Source organism: Scleropages formosus, chromosome 3 (genome assembly GCF_900964775.1).
Source record: "Scleropages formosus chromosome 3, fSclFor1.1, whole genome shotgun sequence".
NCBI classification, from domain to species: domain Eukaryota; kingdom Metazoa; phylum Chordata; class Actinopteri; order Osteoglossiformes; family Osteoglossidae; genus Scleropages; species Scleropages formosus.
The window spans coordinates 513,185-528,317 of record NC_041808.1 but is presented as its reverse complement, the minus strand read 5'-3'; the positions used below and the strand labels follow the sequence as shown (position 1 = coordinate 528,317).

Genomic DNA, 15,133 nt, shown 5'->3' with positions numbered 1-15,133 from the left:
GTCCTATATTCAAGTGAGCCTTGAGAGATTTGGCAAGAATGAAGCTTCCCTGAGACAAAGGTTTTTTTGTGGAGGTTATTTACTTGTTCCCCTGCTAGTATTTCCTGTTTGAATTCCCTGTCTGAGAGCTTTGTAGGCAGAGGACCAGGCTGCGGGTGCAGGCTCGCATGAGCTCAGCGTTTTGTTGAATAATGAATGACACATTGCAACATGCCTCAATTCAAATGGTGCGGGTTGCAGGTGAAATGGAGCACTCTGTGATTGTCCTCGATGTCTGTTTCTAATCTGAAGATCACCAAGATGGTGGCTGTGCCCCGATCATGGCAGTCTTTCTAAGATATTTATTGGTGTTCTCTCCTGCTAGCCCCTAATCGGGTTGTCTAAAGAGACCACATTTCCTTTTGTTCGCATGTTGCTCTCTTCAAATGTCTGTTCTAATTAAAGGCGACTTTGAAATTATCATCTCGATAATGTGTTCTACTGAGGTTACAGTATACTTCAGATGCCTAAAATAGCTTTCAAGGAGTAGCTGATCGAACTTAAGTCTGCATTTGATTTTTTAAGTTAACTTCAGCCTCCATTTTACACATGAACCTCCATTATCATTTGGTGTGTGTGTATATATACATTTTTCTTCATTTTCATTGTATATTCCTACAAGAATGCATTAGCAGTTACCTGTATTATTACTATGTTACCCATCACACTTGGAATAATGCTTTGTAAATGTTCATTTTTTTATTTCTCTTCAGTATTCTGGCTTCCTTTGGTTGCTTCATACACATTTCTTTGTGACTCTGGAGAGAAGGTAGCAATGGGTGTTTTCGGCGGTTCCCATCTGTTCCACAAAGCCTAGTCACTTTCAAATGATGGAGCGGCCCACCACCACCTCATGACATCATCACCTTCTGGTGTGTGTACCATGCAAGCACTGAGAATGCTGGGCCTTGGTGTGAGTCTTGTTAATGTGTCAACTACTTTTGCCCCATATAATTTTTGAATTTTCAGCAAGCTGTCTGTGTAGCTCCGACAGTTCATATGGATTTATGTGACAGGAGACAGTGACTGTTCTTGCAGACAGGGCTCGTAAATGGAGGAGGCCTCTGTGCTGTGCAGACTAAGGGCATTGGGGAGGAAAAGACTCGTGGGGGGAAAAGTGCTGGGGTGGGGATTGCTAGTAGGTGTGCACAGCTGTTAAAACAGTCCTGCATTTGTTTGCCTCAATATTGTGTCTTTCTCATAGTGGGAGTGTTCATCACTGTATGTGAAATATTTAATAACCTTTCTTAATTTTGAGTATTAGCCATTTGATAACCTTAATGATCATGATTGTGTTTTCCCCATTGTTAAGAACACACACACACACACACACACACATTTTCAGAACCGCTTGTCCCATACGGGGTCACGGGGAACCGGAGCCTACCCGGTAACACAGGGCGTAAGGCCAGAGGGGGAGGGGACACACCCAGGACGGGACGCCAGTCCGTCGCAAGGCACCCCAAGCGGGACTCGAACCCCAGACCCACGGGAGAGCAGGACTGCGGTCCAACCCACTGCGCCACCGCACACCCGAGCCCCGAGATGATCACTTCAGGTTTATATTTTAACAGTTTGAAGCGACGTCAATATTTTGGATTTCTCAATTGTTGAAGTAGATGCAGAAGAGAGTACGCGTTACGCCAGTTGTCCGTGCCCTCACTTGTCCAGTCTTGTGCAGGAAGCGGGCTTCTGTGCCATTTCCTGTCTCCGTGTATGGACGCCTTTCCCAGTGCAGTACTGCTTCAGCCCTGCTCCCTCGCCAGTTGCATAAGCTCTCTCTTTATGTAATGGCTTCAGTAATTCAGCTAAACCTGACCATGTGAAGTCAGTGGGGGAGTGGGCCCTGCCCACCATCTCCTGCCGCGTACACTCTCAGCAGTGAGCAGCACGGCTTTCAACCTCTTCCTCAACCTAAAATATGAGATCATTGTGAGTTTCTGCTGACACAAGGTGTTCAGGAGACCCTGGTTTGCCTGCTCTGGAAGATATTATGTGTTCAGAATGGAGATATGTCTGTGGCAGGTGGTGGCTTTTTGTGCACTTTTTTTTTTTTTTTTTTTTGCATAAAATTGAATTTCACATTTAAAATGTCAACAGCTTGCTCTGGTGATAGGTGCAAGTCTCAGTAGTTGATAACAGTAAGGATCCAGATTTCCCTTTCTGACAGATGCCCTAGTCCAGGGAAGTGACATTTGTTAGTGCAGGTTAATTTTTTGATTTTTGTAGCTCTTTTGTAGAAGCCAGCTGTATGCTTACCTCCACACCACTCCAGCTCTTCTCGGGAATGTCCAGGGCCTGCTGCTCGCTCTCTGCTTGTTCTCTCAGAGCACTGAGTGTCTTGGCAGTGTGTTGAGTGTGTGTAGCCCAAGGACCATCTGTACTTCACATGCAATCCAGTCCTACCTGTCCTCAGGTGATACCATAGACTCCATTGAGTAGTACTGACACCAGCATGTAATCTGTGTGTGTGTGCATGCATGCTGGCTGTTGTTTATGTGTTTTGGTGAGTGTTTAATGTCTGTGTGTAGGGTAAACCCAGAGTGAAAGTGTCACCAACCATTTGCATTTATACAGTTGGGTGACTTTTCAATCTAGTACCTTGCTCAAGGGTACTACTGGAGGAGGTGGGAATTGCACCTGCAGCCTTTTGGTCCAAAGGCAGCTGCTCTAAGCACTGTGCTACCAGCTGTCCCGATTAAGAGTTTCCTTGTGGTAGGAAAGCATGCTAGCGGATGGATTCTGGAACGAATCTCACATTTGGCAGTGTTTAAAGACAATCTTAAGTACAGTAAATTGGATTGTGTTTTCAATGAATGTGTTCAGTTTTACAGGCTTTGAATCATACAAGCACATTCTTTGAAAATTCCAATCAAAGTAAAGTAATTGAAGTCCCCAGCTGCAATGAAAAGCACTGAATTTTATCAAGGTTTTCAGGCTCTGGTTTTGGTGTATCTTCTGGAAAGTATTATAGCAGAAGGCATTAGCTTTGTCATTGCTGAAGTGTGGCCAGTAGTAACCAGGGGCTCTTGATGGCCACGCTGCTCCAGGTGCATGTGACACAACACATGAGCTCACTGACCACATTTACTCCAAACGCACGGTTTTTTTTTTTTTTTTTTTTTTTTTTTTTTTAAATCATGGCAGAGGACACAGTGATACTCTGCGTCTCACTCGGGAACAGTACTTCTTGAACTTTAGATGAAATTCTCATGCTGCAGTAAGAGCAAAGAAAGGACGTGGCTGCTTGTTTTGTGTTTTTGTGGTACTCTAGGTTTTCCTTGTTTCCTCTTTGTTTATTGTTTGTAACTACTGTGAGCAGCAATAACATAACTGTCTCACTTTATATTTGAGCAAGCATGTTATGCTTTCACATAAACTGTGCATGTCAACCGTAAAGCAAAACCTTGCTGGTGCATAGAAATCAGAATAGAATTTTATCCCTCTGGTGTCACTGTATTCACTTTAGTAGTTCGTGTGTGTGGTTCATTTGTAGTGTTTTACGTTGTGAGAGTGCTCGCCTACTTCTTCTGGTCCCATATGTTTGGTTTGTGCAGTTTACTGCATATCCCAGAGCTGTAGCATGTGACAGGTAAGGGTGTGCAGAAATGTGTTGTGGTTTGCTGTTTCTCTACCATTTTTTTGCCTTCCTCTTTGTGCAGTGGAAATGGAAGATACCTCTGAGTGCTTTCTCTCTTCTACTTTTACACATGCCACCTTATTCTCCACTCTTCTGCCTGAACTCATCCTGCCCCACCCTCCCTGAAGGTTCTCACAGTCACCCCCCTTTGCACTCCACCATGCTCCATGTGCCACGGCAGGGTCATGTGATGCAGGGGTGGGATGTTTGCTTTTGCCACATCAGTCTTTGTTCTTCAGCCCTAACCAGGAATCCTTCCTTCAGAGAGGCAGACATGCCGAGGGGGAAGAGAGGCAGCCTTGTTCCCTCAAAGGCTCAGTGTTCCATCTATTTCTAGCCGCAAAGGCCTGCATGTGATTCAGCCCTGATTCAGATTGTTTTTATAATATGTGAATGGTCGTCTCAGTGTTTTCATGCTTTCCTCTCTAAAGTGGCTGCTGTGTGTATGTGCCTTACAATGAATGTTTCTGTACACTTTTGTTAATTGAGAATCAGTTTTAAATCAGGGATGAATATCATTACATTAGTTATGTTACTTCGTTTAGTATCACCTGGCACCTTTGTGCTCTATTGTCCTCTAACACCTTGAAACACAGGATGTGTCGCTTTGTACCTGCGCTTTCAGCTTCTTGCAGGTTCACAAACAAAAACCGTTGGTGACCAAATGCCATTTTCACTTTTCATGTGTAACAGCCAGTCTGTTATTAGTAGCTTCAGTCAGGTCCCCCAACAGCAGGCAAATGGCTATTTGAAGCAGGGACCTCCAGAGAGCTCCAGCCACCCTCTGCATGTTTGGGTGTTGAAGCTTCCTGCCTATGTTCTGCTTTCATGTGTCACAAAGAATGAGTGGCTCTCCATAGAGCAGCAGCACCCAGAGCTGCTCACAGTGGCTCCAGCACCTGGTGTGGCCAACTGAGGTATTGCAGCCTCCAGCACTGTCGGTGCCCCTCCCCCACTGCTGACATAAACACAGTTTCTACCATGTGCCACCTCCCATCCTAGTGGAAAATTTTAATTAAAAGGAGGGGAGGAGGTTTGCTGAAGCTACTTAGAATTTACCTTTTAAAAACATTCATCTGGAATTAAATTGATTGAAAGGTTCCAGCCTGACAGCTAATGGCACCCCCTCATGCTGTGATTGAAACCTCGGTGTGAGGATGCCTCCTGGAGTTCTAGTGAGTTTTGTGTGTGGAATTATTTTGTTTTGGCTTTCATTACATGACTAGAACAAAAGGAACCTTCAGTGCCTCTGACTTCAAAGTAGAATCATTCCACAGGCGCCTATGGTTTATGATTTTATATTCGGAGTGCGTGTTAAAGATTAAGCGTGTAGCAGTACAAACAGGTCAGCTCTGTTACCAGGTGGTAGTTCATGACTTTTAGGGATGACTAATTTATTGCAAGAGTCTTGGTGTAGCCCTCTTATCTGTGCAGTGTCACAGTGTTTCATTCAGAGTTCTCTCAGTCCGTGTTGTTGGACATGGGCATGCTAAACCTTGACAGTGATAACAGGTAAATCACAGGCTTTGTCATATGTAGTACTGAGTAAGTTTTCACACAGGTTGTTTGTAATAGCTTCATTTGGAAAATCAAAAGGTTTCTTGGATTGTTGAATTGTAAAACATGGCTGAGGAGTGCTAAGTGTTGCATTTATTCTCATTGGAAATCATGATGTACAGCAGCATCTGATTTTAATTCCAAGCTGCAGCAGTACTCTGGTACCCTAATAAGATTACCATCATCAGCTGCCAGAGCATCTTACACTGTGGAAGGCAGCAGGGGAGAAACAGCCCTGTAAACGGACTGTACAGCTTGCAAAGCTTTTTCTGTGACTCAGAGGAAACCTTGAGTTGGTCCTTCACAGCTTTTTCTAAAGGGTTACAAAGTTAGAAGGACATGAACAATATAGAGTTTTGAGGCATCAGTACCTCCTTTTGTGCAACAGCTCCTTGTTTCATGGGATTGTCCAAATCGTTCAGAAGGTAAGCAATGCAAAATGTGGTGCACCATGTTTCAATCACTGATCCCCCCCCTCAAAACTTCTGTAGCCCTTGGCACTTTTTCCATTCTGACATGAACCGGTGTATCATAATGAGGATCACAGTGACCTTTTTCACTTGTTCCCGCTTTTTATGTACATGCCTTTGGATCCAAAGGTCACAGGTTTGATTTCCATTGCCAACTATAGTACCCTTGAGCAAGGTACCTACCATAAATTGGCACAGCGGCACAGTGAGTAGCACTGCTGTCTCACAGCGCCTGGGTGCTGCAAGAGGACATGGGTTCGATCCCCACTCAGTCTGTGTGGAGTCTGCATGTTCTCCCCGTGTCTATGTAGGTTTCCACCGGGCGCTCTGGTCTCCCATAGTCCAAAGACATGCTGTTCAGGTTCACCCATTGTGTGTGTGTGTGTGTGTGTGTGTGTGTGTGTGTGTGTGTGTGTGTGTGTGTGTGTGTGTGTGTGTGTTCGTTCCACTTATGTATGGGTGAGTGACACAGTGTAAGTAGTGTATCTAGCAGTGTAAGTCACTGCGGTGAATAAGGTGTGTGGGCTGAGAACACTACATAGAGTTTGTTGGAAGTTGCTTTGGACAAAAGCGTCTGCTAAATAAAGGTAAAAATACAGATATAAATAAATTGCTCAGTAAAAATTACCCCACTGTATAAATTGTAAAAACCTTGACATTGTAAGTCACTTTGGAGAAAAGTGTCAGCTAAATTAATAAGTGTAAATGTAGAGCCCATGTGAGACCACTTGCCTATGAGGCAGAATGTCAGCTTGAGGATAACCACACGCTGGCCTGCAAAAGTGCAGCCTGTGGCAAGGATTTAACAGCACGTCCAGAATGGAGCACCTGTGAGCACCTTGTCATGCTTGCCAGCACGTTACGAAAGTACAGTTCCTATTTGCTGACCAAGTCCACGGTTGCATGTCCTGCTGCAGATGGAGGAGGGCAGAGGGCCGGTATGCAGTGGAGAGAGCCTCCATCATCAGTCACTGGAACTGGCTCCAGGCACAGATATCTGACCTGGAGTACCGCATTCGGCAGCAGACAGACATCTACCGGCATATCCGTACCAACAAGGTCAGAATCTTTGGCAACACCAACCGTTTCTCATCAGGGTAAAATGGTATAAATAAATTGCTCCTCCTGCTAATTCACCTTTTTCAACTCTATGTTGGTAAAAATTTGTAACATTTTATTATGATGTGCGGTTTTGCATCCTTTTTACTTAGCCCTGCTCTAAAGGATTGTTTTATACAAAGATGTGTTAAAAAGGAAGTGTATTCTGTGGTTCTCTGCAGGGCTTAATAGAGCTGGCAGAAAACAGCCCCTGTGAGGTGTCTGAGGACAGGATACAGCCGAGGGGGCAGTTTGATCAGCCTGTCACCTGTCATCTCAGCCAGGTAAGTTTGCAGGGCTCTATTCCCATTAGCGGTGAAGGTGTGTTGTACCATACAGCCCTGCTGTAACATACACACTACAGAGCTTTTAATGGTGGCTATAGCGTGGCCTCTTAGCATTCAAATGGAAGAGACTAAGAAGCTGCATTATGATAGCTTTGTAATTGTTTCAAATATAAATCTTCTGAAAAGAAAGGTGGGCTTTTTTAAACAAAGTTTTGCTCATCTGGAGCAGTAGCATGCAGTTCTTTGTGCTCCAGAGTACTTGCATTTTAGGTTGGGGTTCAGAATACTGCAGTGATGAGCTGATACCAGTAGTCATATCAAAAGGAAAAACTGACTAGTTGTCAGAACACACTTGATGAAGTTGTGTGTCTTTTTAGATAACGTACAGTGTGCAGCACTTGGAGATTTGTAAAGAGAGAACCTTTTGATGGTTCAGAAGAGTCTAATCCCGCAGGCACCCATCACGCCTTTCAGGGTCCTTGTTTTTAGAAAATGTCCTGATAACACTTTGGCGCAATGTCCATCTTGAAAAGACTGGGAAAAGATCAAACAGTTTGGCCCCAGTGGGGTGGTCTGGTCACGGGGAGGCTGGAAGTGCAGCAGGGGATATCAACACAGTGCTGGCATTTGTTTGCTTTTGTCAAGCGGTGCTGACCTATTTCCCTCCCCTCCAAGCCCCACCCAAATCAGATGGAATGGAGTCGGCCTCACTGGGAATGCTGGTGAAAAGAGGCCTAGAGCAGCCATTCTGAAATACTTATTCTGCTTTTCCAGGATGCTGGTTTGGAGGTCACTGAGAGCATGGTATCCACCCACAGTCCTGTCACAGATCCTGGCCTCTGGAAGGGGTGTGGCCCTGGCAGGCAAGTCAATGGCATCATCAACAGGTACAGGCAGGTTTTCTTTACTGCTCATTTGCATGTGCAGCCTGCTGGGATACACAGCATATTTACATAACATTGCTCGGGATTCTCTGTGTCACAAAACAAAGGATGATAAACGCATCAGGGCTTTGTTTTTTAATATCAGTGGCTGTAGGGCATTTAGCAGCCTACAAGATTCAACTAATTGCACGTATTCCACCTGGCAAAACTCTTCAAAAGTACTACTGCACTGTGATTTGTCCCTGCTTTGTGGAATAAAGGACCATTTATGTGTCTCTCTGTTCCAGCCTGCATCCCAACCCCCAGGGTTGCGTCCCGCCACAGACGGAGGACCCGCACGAGCAGCTTGCCCGGAAGCTGCCGCTGACCCCTCTGCTTCCTCCCCTTGACAGTAGCTGTATTGCTGCCCGTACACGTCCTGTACTCAGCTACAAAAAGCGTAGGCTGGTCCAGCCCGGCACTGTCGCCAATCTGAACCGCAAGGTGAGTTTGTTTGGTGAGGTTTTGTGACTTTCTGAGCGTGTCACATTGTGGCTTATGGGTGTGAACACACTTAATGTAATCTTTTCCTCTGGAACCTCTCTGCTTATGTTGCTGAGGGTTAAGCCTGCAGAGACAAAAAGAGCTTTCCCAGAATCCATGTGACTATCTTTACACTAGTCCCTTTTGACATTCATTTATAAAAATGTATTCCTTGCCATTTATTTTTGTTAATTAGAGGGGGTTTCACGAGCGACAGCAAAGCTCTGTCAGTGTTGGTAGTCCTGTGAATCTCTAATGCTCAACTGTACACAGATCCAGAGAAGTTCTGGGCCTCGATGTAGCTGCGATGTCAACCCTCCGTGTGTTATGTGTGGAAGCCGGCCAAGGCCCAGCCTCAGCCCTGAGTTCCCATATGAGCGCCCCCTCCTGGAGAGGCTGTCACAGTTTGACCCTTGCATCCACCCTATCTTGTCATTCAGTGATGGTAAGTCAGGTTTGATACCCATAAGACACTATGGTGTTGGAGAGGAATATTTTAAGGGCCTTGATGGTTCTTCATGTTGCCATCAATTAATCCCTGCAGAATACCCCCTGGAGATGTGAATGATACAACCTCCACCCATATGAGCCTTGGGAAGGTGTAAGGCTGGTAAAGTGACTAAGTGGAATTCTGTCCTGCTCTGTTGTGAGCCTCCAATCTGTGCTCCATGTTCTACAGATGTCTCCATGAACCTGCACCTACAGCGAGTTTTGAAGTCCCACTGGCAAGACAAGTCCTTAGAGAGGATCAGGCCCCTCAAGAAGCTCTCCCTTAAACACAAGCTGTCCCTTGGAGGCCGAATCCCAGACTCCTCCTCCACCTCTGCTTCCTCCACCAAAGAAAAACATAAGCTGTGCAACTCGCTCCTTGCCTCCATCAGTAAGTAGCCCTCTGTGCAGACTCTACAAAATGGGGATCTGCATAGTTGTTGTGTTGTGCTGTCATTTGATGCGTCATTCTTGGTGTGGATTGGATCTTTTCATGTTTTTTCCGGAACATTTCTAATGAAGAGATGCTGTTTCAGCTTTTGCATCGTTTTGACTTTGTCATCTACATTCACGTTTATATAGTATTTAGCTTACACCTTTTTACCCGAGGTGACTTACAGTGCTTGATGCACTACAGTGCAGCACATTACCTCCAGTCAGTCAGTCATCTATACTCCAGAGCACCTGTGTATCACGCACGCACACTATGGGCAATGTGTAATCACCAGTTCACTTGATACATGTGTTTTGGACTGTAGAAGGAAACTGGAGCACCTGGAGGAAACCTATGCAAACACGGGGAGAACGTGTGAAATAGCCATAAACTGAGCTGGGGTCAAATTCACGTCCTATCACACACCCCTCGTGCGTTGTGAGACAACAGCGCTGCTCGCTGCACCATCGTGCTACTAGCACTTGAGCACAGCATTTTAAACTAGCATCTGATTATGAAGCTACATTATAGCCGTGCTTCATGCAGGCCAGCAGATATCAGTACAGGACAAGGCAGGCTCCCAAGTCTTTGACACCACGCTGTCCCCCCATCAGGGTTCCACAAGTTCCGGCCAGAGAAGCTGCACCGTCAGCAGCTGGACAGCTTGGTTAGTGTGTCGAGGCCGGAGGGCCGAGCACTCTGCAAGCCAGAACGCACCCAGGGCATCTCTCTGGGGCCCTTTGACAGGAACCACAGTCGCAAACGTCCCCGAGAGCACTCCATGGAGAGGAGCGACAGTGAGTGCCTCCGTCCCTTGCAGTTACACCTTCTCATGGCTCGAGTAGCTGGTTTCTGGCACTGTTGAGAGCTGCATGTAGTCAGCTTTACTGAGTAACGGAATCCAAAGACCAGTGTGTTTCTGAAGAAGGCAAATTTATCATTGTCTTCAGCCTTTTCTTTCCTATGTGTCTGTTTTATGCAAAGAATGTAAAACTGGGTTGAAAGTTATTCCAACACACTGCTATTTGTGATGTTCTTTAGGTTGATCTGACTGTTATGAGTGTTTGTTTTTCCCTCTTTGGTGACCCATGATGTGTTTTCTCCCTGTGTTCCAGTGACCCCCAGACTCTTCACGGACACAGGCAGCCCTTGTTCATCTCTAGCCAGTCTGCACACACCCACTCACAGCCCCCTGACAAGGCAGCTGTCCACCTCTTCGGAGGGCTCCACACCCCTGGCACTCAGCAGCCAGAGTGCCACCAGCACCCCGGTAAGGCAGCACTCCTCTGTCCATGTGCTTTATTGGCCCTCTTGCACAGCTGTCTGCTGCTGGAATGTGTGTGCGCGCGCGCGGGCGCTTGTCAACTTCTCTTCAGCAATGTTTAATGCACGAATAACACCATGTATTCACTGTTCTACAAAGACCTCCAAGACATCCACGTTTCTGCGCATGCACACACACACGCACACACACACACGCGCGCGCGCGCGCACACAGCTGATTGCCAGGTCATCTTCCTTGTGAAGGGATTTTCATTAGAGCTTCATACCTCACACAGTGCATCATAATTTCATCATGAAGTTACCCATTGCCAACTATTTCTTATATTTATTGATGTTTTTATTCATTTCGCTCTTTGCTTTTGTTCTGTTAGGTGCACTTTATACTTAAATAAAGGGCCTCTTGCGAACAGGTGTTATGTAATGCTTGTGAGTTGCTTTATCTGTGATGCTGAAACCTCACCTTTGGGATAGAGCACTATTGAAGAAAAAGTATATTGTGGCTGTACAAAAACCTCCATTAGCAAAGCGTAGCTTTTGAAGGCCTCACATTTTGCCCACCATGGCATGTCAGCTGTAGCAGTTCACACAGTGGTATCAGTAGTAGCTTGTCTCTCCAGCAGCCCGTCAGGAGGCGAAGGGGGGAAAGCTCCTTTGACATCAACAACATTGTGATCCCCATGTCGGTGGCTGCCACCACGCGTGTTGAGAAGCTGCAGTACAAGGAGATTCTCACACCCAGGTAGGTTCTTGACAGCTGGAAACCACTGGCCACCGATGAGCAAAAACCTGCAACTATCCTGGATGCTCAAAAAGCAGTGGATTATAACATAATGTTGGACGGAGAGATTAACATTCCATGAAAACCGAAGCTTGCTCATTCCCCAAGAAACTTTTGCATTTTTGCTTTACAAAAACTATTTGTTCAAGACTTAGTGGACCTTCTAGACTCCTTCTGTCGCCAAAGCAGCTGGCAGATTTCAAAGATAATATTTCTCCTTCCTGTTTTCAGTTGGCGAGAAGTTGATATCTCTGCACATCCAATCGCAGAAGAAGATGAAAACGTTGAGGTTTGTCTCATGACTGAACCGTTGAAACAGTTTCCTGACAGAGATCCTACTGTAATCTTTAAGATTTGTTGGTAAATTGGGCAGAGCGACTGGTACTTCAGGTAGCTAGCAATTTCCAAGGCATCAGAGAAACATCTTGAGTTAATGGCAGTATAGTGGTGACGATATTGTCCCCAACTGACTAGACAGCCACCCGGTGTTCCTCTGTCGATCCCCACAGATCGAGGATCTGTCAGACGCTGCCTTTGCCCAGCTGCACCTCCCCTGTGAGGAACAGGAGCGCTCCAGGTGGACCTGGATGGCCAGTGCTCCAGCCAAAAGGAGGGGCAGCAGGTAGGGGCCAGAGCTTCACTGCCCCAGTCCCAGTGAATTATGCTTTCATTTGGGGTGTAGTAAAGGAATTGGCTGTTGTTTTTTGAATATTTTATTTTGCCCCCACACTACTTCTGGATGTCGCACACAGGTCGTACAAGTCTTTGGATGGCCGGACAACCCCTTTGCTTGGCGGTACCAATCCCTCCACGCCGCAGCCAGCATCCCCTGACACACCACACTTCCACGCGCTGCAGGACTATGGCCCAGTGCCATCTCCGCACAGCCCGGCCAGCCCAGACCTCCTGTCGAACCTGTACACACCCTGCTCCCGCGACTCGCACCGGCTGCAGTCCAGCGAGGACACGCGCTGCTCCACACCCGACTTCACCTTTGAGGAGCTGGTGAGTTTTCTGCAGTGTCGTTCACCTAGCATTGTGAAAACACTGGTGTACACAACGGAGCTGTTGTATCTTCAGCAATGTGTAAAGTGACTACGTGTTAAATATGACTGAAAGGAGCACATTATCAAAATAGTCGCACGGGAATCCTCTTGTTGGGGAACCAGTGGAGTTCTGGTGAAGCAACAGGAATAAAGCCCAGCTCACTGTGGTGTTGATGTGGCGTAGCCATGGTAACAGTTGCTCACGTCACTCGCATGATCTGCCTTGTCCAGACTGTACAGCCATGGGAACGCAGGACTTTTCCTCTGCCGGAGGACCCCCCGGTGGAGCCGGAGGAGCCGGCGGGGACAGACTGCGAGCGGCCGGCACGTGGCTTCCGCCGCATCTCGGGCAGCAGGCTCAACTCGTCCAAGTCCGAGTGCGAGAATGGACCGGCGTCACCCTTCCCGGACGAGGGCGGCAAGCAGAAGTTCCCTGTGTACCGATGAGCTACGCAAACAGCCTTTCTCTGCCACACCCCCAGTTCCCAATCCAAGCATTAAAATAAAGAACTCAGAGTGAAAACAAACTTTAAAAATTGAATCCTGTTGTTTGATATTCAAACATCAGTCAGATATTTTCACAGTTTTTAGTGAACACACAGACTGTAGAAAACCTCTTTTTAACCTTATTTTGTTGCAGGTGAAACAAATGTTTAAAAAAATATGGGGAATAAAGAAAGCTTGCAAGAAGAAAACCGTAGTAAGAGTAGATCAGATGCTGAACGATGACGAACGTGGGGCTCAGTGTCGTGTTCTGCCATGTTAGGTGTACACTTGTAGCGCACTATGTAGCACACTTGTGTGAGGCCCCGGCAGCGCGCCGTTCTGTCCGTTACTTGGTGTCTGCGACGCCTGGGCTGAGGAGAGGGCCTGTCTGCGCCGTCTTCCCTCCCTCACTCACTCCGATCTGTGGTTTCCTTTTGAGAGAACATGTTGGGTGCGGGGGGTGTCGGGAAGTCTACCAGCAGGCATGGGGGAAGCGCCCTCCGTTTCTCCGCTGTCTTGGGATGTTCCACCACCACCCCTCCCCACGCAGCTCAGCATTAGCGAGTGTTTTTGTCAGCACTCAGCTGTGTATTTTTTCACCTTTTCTTGCCAATAAAGGAAGCGTTTCTGTTCCCCTCGGAAGCAGTGTGACGTGTGTGCCGTGTCTTCCTGCGTGGGGATGGAGGAGTGCGGTGCAGGTGAGGTGTCGCTGCGGCTGCTCTGGAGCACTTCCCCCACTGGGGGGCGCTGCTGTGTGCAGAACCTGTTCCTGGATAAACTTGAGCAGCTCAGAAGGGCCTCTCTCACACTGACTGGTGCAACGGGGTCCGTTGGCTCCTCTCCGTGTCCATTCTTTGCACGGAAGCGGAACTGCGGGGGAAGATTTGTCAGCAGTTTGAGCCGTTTCCCCCAGTCGAGGTGCTGTAGGGACTGGCAGAATGCATTTCTTCTCTTCTTTTCAGTGCCATCTTCAGTCTTCTCATTCCCCCCTCCCTCACTTGTTTGTGGGTCCAGTGTGCAGAAATGCGGTGTTCTCTAAAAGGAAGCCCGCGATCGGCGCGTAGCCGCCGCTCCGTACCGAACGACACCCAGACCTCAGGTTTCGGAGTTTAAGGGAACGCTGCTCTGAATACTCTGGGGCTTGAGCTTTGCTAGCGTTTTACTATTTATTGTGATCAGTATGATTGCAAGAGACTACTTGGCTGCACAATTACTTTGTTTCTGTCACCCAGCGTTTTGTCGATGACTAGAAAACTTATCAAACTGAAGCACTATTACCCTTTTTAGTTGCAAATTGCTATGCAATCTGGATTTTGTTAATATATATATGAATATATAAATTGTAGGTTATATTTTATGCCTCAGTTGTGAATTTCCCTCAATCCTGTGTCACTGTACCCTTTTGTAGTTACGCAAGACGGGTTGAACTGTACAAGTTTAATTGTTGCAGCAGTTAACATTCAGTTACAAAATTGTTTTGTAAATAGTACCATTAAAACCATCCATGTTCAAAGTTGCTCGAGTTGTGGGACTCATTTGCTTGGTTTCCGTCGCACTTGCGGAATCACTGCACTGTAAACGTGCAGGTAAAGCGCTTCTGGCAACGTGATGCTGTCTGTGTCTCCAAGCTGCTCACCGGCCTTTTCCTCATAAAGACGATATGATCTGGTACTGTGGTAAGTGCTACACAAAGGTTTCTTTCATCTGCACATCGAACAAATGGAGCAAGGCAGAGAGAGCAAGTCAGACCCCAAGGACCGAAGGAGGAGCAGGAGTTCCGCTGCAGCGCGTCGCTCACCACACAGCTCCACACACCACTGTCAGCGAGCGTCCCCAAGCTGTCGGCCACGTGTGATCACAGTAAGTGTTTGCCTGAAAAGTGCCAGCGTGCAACGGGAAATGTTGACATGGACATGAGAATGTTGTGTGTGTGTGTGTGTGTGTGTGACCGCAATCTTTCTAACAAGTTTTCCTTAAAAGATGGGCGTTGGGCTCTCGGATGTGAAAAGTTAATAGGAAAAGTTCACAGGGCAACATCTGCAATGAGTAATTACTATTTCTGGAAAAGCAACATTTATCCTCCTCAATATAACAACAACCAGCTGTAGTGTGGATCATAT

The 15,133-nt window shown here is 46.8% G+C and overlaps 1 protein-coding gene across 7 annotated transcripts in view; it reads left to right on the top strand.

Annotated features, from left to right (window-relative positions):
• Positions 1–14,512, top strand: part of kansl1a (KAT8 regulatory NSL complex subunit 1a) — a 47,372-nt gene extending 32,860 nt beyond the window's left edge. For 5 of the 7 annotated variants that reach the window (XM_029250252.1, XM_029250251.1, XM_029250255.1 and 2 more), the window contains exons 3-15: positions 6,624–6,765; positions 6,987–7,088; positions 7,866–7,978; positions 8,263–8,458; positions 8,771–8,942; positions 9,177–9,377; positions 10,034–10,216; positions 10,535–10,689; positions 11,321–11,442; positions 11,713–11,770; positions 11,991–12,103; positions 12,234–12,486; positions 12,759–14,512. In XM_029250252.1, the coding sequence (XP_029106085.1) occupies positions 6,624–6,765; positions 6,987–7,088; positions 7,866–7,978; positions 8,263–8,458; positions 8,771–8,942; positions 9,177–9,377; positions 10,034–10,216; positions 10,535–10,689; positions 11,321–11,442; positions 11,713–11,770; positions 11,991–12,103; positions 12,234–12,486; positions 12,759–12,974 (2,026 nt within the window). In that variant the 3' untranslated portion in view covers positions 12,975–14,512. The remainder of the gene's footprint in view (positions 1–6,623; positions 6,766–6,986; positions 7,089–7,865; positions 7,979–8,262; positions 8,459–8,770; positions 8,943–9,176; positions 9,378–10,033; positions 10,217–10,534; positions 10,690–11,320; positions 11,443–11,712; positions 11,771–11,990; positions 12,104–12,233; positions 12,487–12,758) is intronic. The other 2 variants (XM_029250257.1, XM_029250256.1) reach the window with 2 other exon arrangements.
• Positions 14,513–15,133: the final 621 nt, after the last annotated feature.